The following is a 4,797-nucleotide window of genomic DNA, read 5'->3' as shown; positions in this document are numbered from 1 at the left end:
CCGCCGTCCTCGGAGGAGCTGCAGCCGCGACCAGGCTGCTAGGGTGGGGGGGCTTGCATCTCCCCCAAGTCGCCTTTGACACAGGGACACCCGCGCTCTCTGGCATTGCGAGTCAGACTTGGACCGTGACATTTCCACGGTGTCTGTGACCCGCGGGGAAGTGAAAACCCACAGCTTGGGGTTGCCAGCCCGCCCTGGGAGACCACATACACAGCGTTTGCTTCCCCAAGGCCTCATCAGTGCTCGGCATGCACATCTCCCTACTAAATAAAGGGTGCTAGCCTTCGCTAAGACACCCTCACCTTTTCTGCAAGCACCTGCCAGATCCGTGTCCTGGACCAAGACAGGCACACGGGGTGGGAGCCATCCTGCCATGGCGAAGGACAGGCCGCCCACCCAACGTAGCTGCTGGCTTGGCTGGGTGAAGAGCCAGGGAGAACACCAAGAGCTTCCAGTGACTTATGAGTGAGGGTAACACTTCACCGTGAAAACTGAAGAGATCACAACTTCTGGGTTCTGCTCCTTCCCGTCACCCTTGTCACTGCATTTGTAGACAAACCACCCTCAGCCTGATTTTCGAAAACACCACCAACCTGCAACCCCCACTGTGTGAAATGAGGACTGCAAATATTTAGCATCCCTGAAGCTCAGATCATTAATGGCTTTTCTCACTTGTTTACCCAGTGCACAAAGTAGGGATAATAGCTTGCTTTCATCACACAGGGGCGTTATTAATGTGAATTAATAAGAACTTGCAAAGTTCATTTAGATCTTGGGACTAAAAGGCTCATTTCAAGCGGCTGTCACGATGTAAAAACAAACACAATTCACACAAGCAAGAACGTTAAATGCATGCAATCATTCATAATGTGCACTTACATAGCTGCTCTCATCTAAAATTTACTGAGAACTATACAAACAATTAATTTAGCCAAACAACCCCCTATGAGGTGATAAATAATAGTTTTATTTTACTGAGAGAGAAGCACACCATGTGATGAATATCAATTTACCAAAGTCACGTATCTGTTCCTACCTTGATCACTACTGATTTTTAAAATATTTTTACTATTAAGCAATACATTTATAGACACATATCCTGGCTAGCTAGGAAACATGCTAGCTTGCCTTTTTTTTGAAGGAAGGGAGATAGGCAATTAAAATACAAAGGTTTATTTTCCTAGTCGATTAGCTAATAGATTGAAACATCGAGGGTAGGCTAAAAATAGAGTCCATATTAATATGGAACCTCTTTGTGCTCCCTGACAAATAAGAAAGCCTGAGAGAAGTAATTTTTAGCCAGTCATCCTCTATACATCTCTGCAGGGTTGATTCTGTTTTACTGCTTTCTCAAAAGTAACCCTGGCTACCCAGCTTCAAAGTGGCTGAAGTGCTTGGCTATCTCTCCTATATCTGAAGACATGAACATACCTTTAACCATTGTTTTAACATAAGCCTTGAAAGCTTCCTAATTTGTATTTATCCTTGAAACAGCAACTGAAGGACAATCAAAGCAGATGTCTTCCCAGTCCTTATCCCATGTTTAATCCTTACTACTCCCTCCCTGCATAGCACAGGGCTGTCCCTTTTGCCAGCCACACTGATTGTATCAGTGGTCGCCTTGCGATTAACACAGCGATGCAATGAGAATTATTGAAAGGTGGTTAGCACAGCGGCGCAGGCAAGCTGTTCTAAACTTGGTGTAACCTGAAGCAAGCCATGAAGTATCCTCTGGTTCCTTTAGTGACTGAGCTGACCTTTCCTCTTCTTTTCTTCTGGTTTTGTTTGCCATTTGTAATGCTGTTGATCACAATTATTATCTGGCTACAGCTTCTACTTAATGAAGGTAAGTTCTGCCGTTGATCAGATAAAATGCGCCTGCATAAAGGCTTTATCTATTGGTTTCACCTTTAAAGCACTCTGTTAGCTATTTTTAGGCTAACGCCACTTGTCACAGAAGGAAACTGAAGGGTTTTTAGTACTGTTGGTAGCATATGGAAAATCAAAGTCAAATTATTGTGCTTTTCTGTTAAAAATGCTTGTAAGACAACAAGCTGCTGCCAGCTGTTCTTCCTTACCATCTTCCTTTTGCCAAGAGGTAATTTAATTTAAGAAAGGCAAAGAGCATGTAATTTTTGTATATTTCTATTAAAAATCTCCCAGAGAGCAAACCTAACCCTCTAATTTTGTACACTTTCAAACTCCGGTATTGTAGTTCTCTTACATCTTTTTTGAGGGAGTGGTGGAAGGGAGAGGTTACTGAGGAAGCTGTTAAATGATTCTTTTATCAACGCTGAAGCTGATAGAAAATTTTTTAAGGCAGTAGGACATGCATTTTCATTTATTTGTGTATTTTTCATCTCTAATCCACCAGTGACTCTTATTTCTAACATGTCAGTAACGTGAAGCTTTGGCTTAGGCTAATAATAGGCTTGTTGATGTACTCATGAGGATAAAGCCTTGCTAGTTTGCTCTAATCCTGGAGCATAAGCGATCCCAGCTGAAGAATCAATAGTAAATTCAAAAGCACTGATTCTGTCTTTGCAGAACAGCTGTAGGAAGGAATAGAAGAACTAAATTTGACTTAACAGGGTTTTACTTCTATTCGGTGTCCTCCATTCTTACTTAATAATGTGGCATCCAGTCCTGTAATAGATCCCCTAAGAGCAGTGGCAGTGAGACAGCTCCTTTGGCCCCACACACAGCAGTGAGCAGAAGGTACTCGCCACACTAAAGGCTTGTGCCCCTCTCCTTTTTTTTGTCCTAGATGCATGAACACACTGCATTTTTTACTTTCAGCTCCCATTCTGCAAGCTTAGCACACAGTTGATAATGTATCTTCCCTTCACATAATTAAGCACACTCTTGTGGGTAACCAAGCATGGTAATTAAAAAGTACAGTTTGTAAGAGGTTGTGGCAGCAGCACAAGCCTCCCTGAGCACCATAGGCATGGCTTATTGCTGATGTCTGAAGAGCAGAATCAAATCTCCATTTTGCATAGGTAAAGGGTATCTGTGCCACACACTTACACTTAGGTTGAGTATCAGCTTTTTGCCTGGACAGAGTAACTCTGGAATCCCTCGATGCCTTGAATGAGGTTTTTGGGTCATGCACACTGCATTTACCTTCACAGTTTCTGGCCCTGTAGCATCATTGGCACCAGGCCTGCAAGGATTTCTACAGATGCTCTAAATTCCATTTTGCTCAGTAAGACTAGACACATTACTACATTTTTACACACTAGTACATTTACAGAATTAGAAGATGAGTATTTCTCAATTATGCTTAAAAGAAAAAAGTAAAACAATGCTCTTTTTAATAACTTCCCAAATAATTCAGTCATGAATTATTACTCTGTGCTAACTTACAGCAGGCACAAATACAAGTAGTCTGTGTTTCAGCTCCTCCTTTAATATAGTTGCTGATTAAGAGCTAATTGGTTAAAATCAAACACTTGTACAGGTCTCATATTGCCTATGTGGGTTTAGAAATCCTTTATTTCAGATGAAAAAGATTCAGAAGAACCTTGCCCAGCTTCCAGGTAGAAGGCCTGCAGCTAGGGAAAAAATTCATATACAGGTATTTTACGTATTTTTAAAAAATCTAATTTTAGCACAGATGCCAAGTGTAGAAGAAATAGAGAAAGAATCTTCTGATGAACTTGATTGTGACTCTAACTTTGATGATGAACCAACAGAGGAAGAGAGCCAGAGTGATACATCTAGTACAGAAATGCACGAGGAGACACGATGCAATGGATCTGTGGAGACTCTGAGGCCCAGTCCTGCTTATCTGAATTCAGAACCAATAAACCAAAAGCAAAGTCTTCTTGCTGCAATCTTAGATAGCTGCTGGTCTCAGAGCCTGAAGATAAGACCTTCCCTCGCTGAGAAGAGCAATCTCTGTAACATTGTGATGGTGAGTAGTGTAACCTCCTACCTCTTTGCGTATCTACTGCTTTTGTGCTTCAGCTCTGATTTTTTTCACGTCTGCTTGACTTCCTTCTCTCTCGAGTAAGAGAAAGCAGCAAGATTGGTTTCTGCTTGGTTAATCACTAACAGATTTTTTTTGTCTGTCTTCTCTGTTTAGGATTATTACTGTTGTAGCCAAGGTAAAGCTACCACAAAATCATACAGGAAAAATTATCATATATGTGTACTATATAAGTATGTGTATACATACATGTTTAAATATAGGTATATGTATTTTTAAAGTCCTTGAGAACTGAATTTGAAACAATGAAAATTGCTATCTATTCTTCTAAGATAAAAAGTTTAGCTCAACAGTATGTAGAAACTCTCCTGGTATTATGGCCAATATCATGCATTTTTAAAAGTTGCTTCAGATTTCTTATAGTGGAGTATACAACTAAAAATTAGACTTATTTAACTTGCTTGATAAGACTGAAGTCTCTTTGCAAACACAGCAACCCCAATCCTCTTAGGCTTTATACAAATCCCAAAAGATGTATTTGAAGCAGCAGAAGAGCTTACTGTCTTGTGTGACTCCTCTCTCTCTGTACCTTAACTGTATGTCCCTTTACAGAAGGGGCTGAAAAGGGAAAGTTGGTCTATGCCTCCACTGTCACTATTCACAGTCCTGTCTGCTCACTTACATTGCTGGGATTTTTGAACTGCAGCAGCTGAGGTACTCGCTCACATTTCCCTCCACCAGCTTTGCTGGAGCAGTAACCTTTGTTAGGCTAGAATAGCTAAGGACTGGTCTCATCTTAAATTGCTGCAGCTGTTTGAGCACACCCTGAAGCTGAGCTTTAGCATGGAGTCAGTAATATCTCG

The 4,797-nt window shown here is 41.2% G+C and overlaps 1 protein-coding gene across 1 annotated transcript; it reads left to right on the top strand.

Annotated features, from left to right (window-relative positions):
* Positions 1 to 1,719: 1,719 nt before the first annotated feature.
* ADIG (adipogenin) lies at positions 1,720 to 3,919 on the top strand (the record flags this gene model as incomplete). Its single annotated transcript, XM_010190370.1, has 2 exons — positions 1,720 to 1,846; positions 3,615 to 3,919. Coding segments are annotated over exons 1-2 (432 nt in total), but the record flags the coding sequence as incomplete, so codon positions are not given.
* Positions 3,920 to 4,797: the final 878 nt, after the last annotated feature.

The sequence above is a fragment of the Mesitornis unicolor genome, unplaced genomic scaffold, assembly GCF_000695765.1.
Source record: "Mesitornis unicolor isolate BGI_N332 unplaced genomic scaffold, ASM69576v1 Scaffold52268, whole genome shotgun sequence".
Classification (NCBI taxonomy): Eukaryota; Metazoa; Chordata; class Aves; order Mesitornithiformes; family Mesitornithidae; genus Mesitornis; species Mesitornis unicolor.
This window is presented reverse-complemented; position numbering and strand designations above follow the sequence as displayed.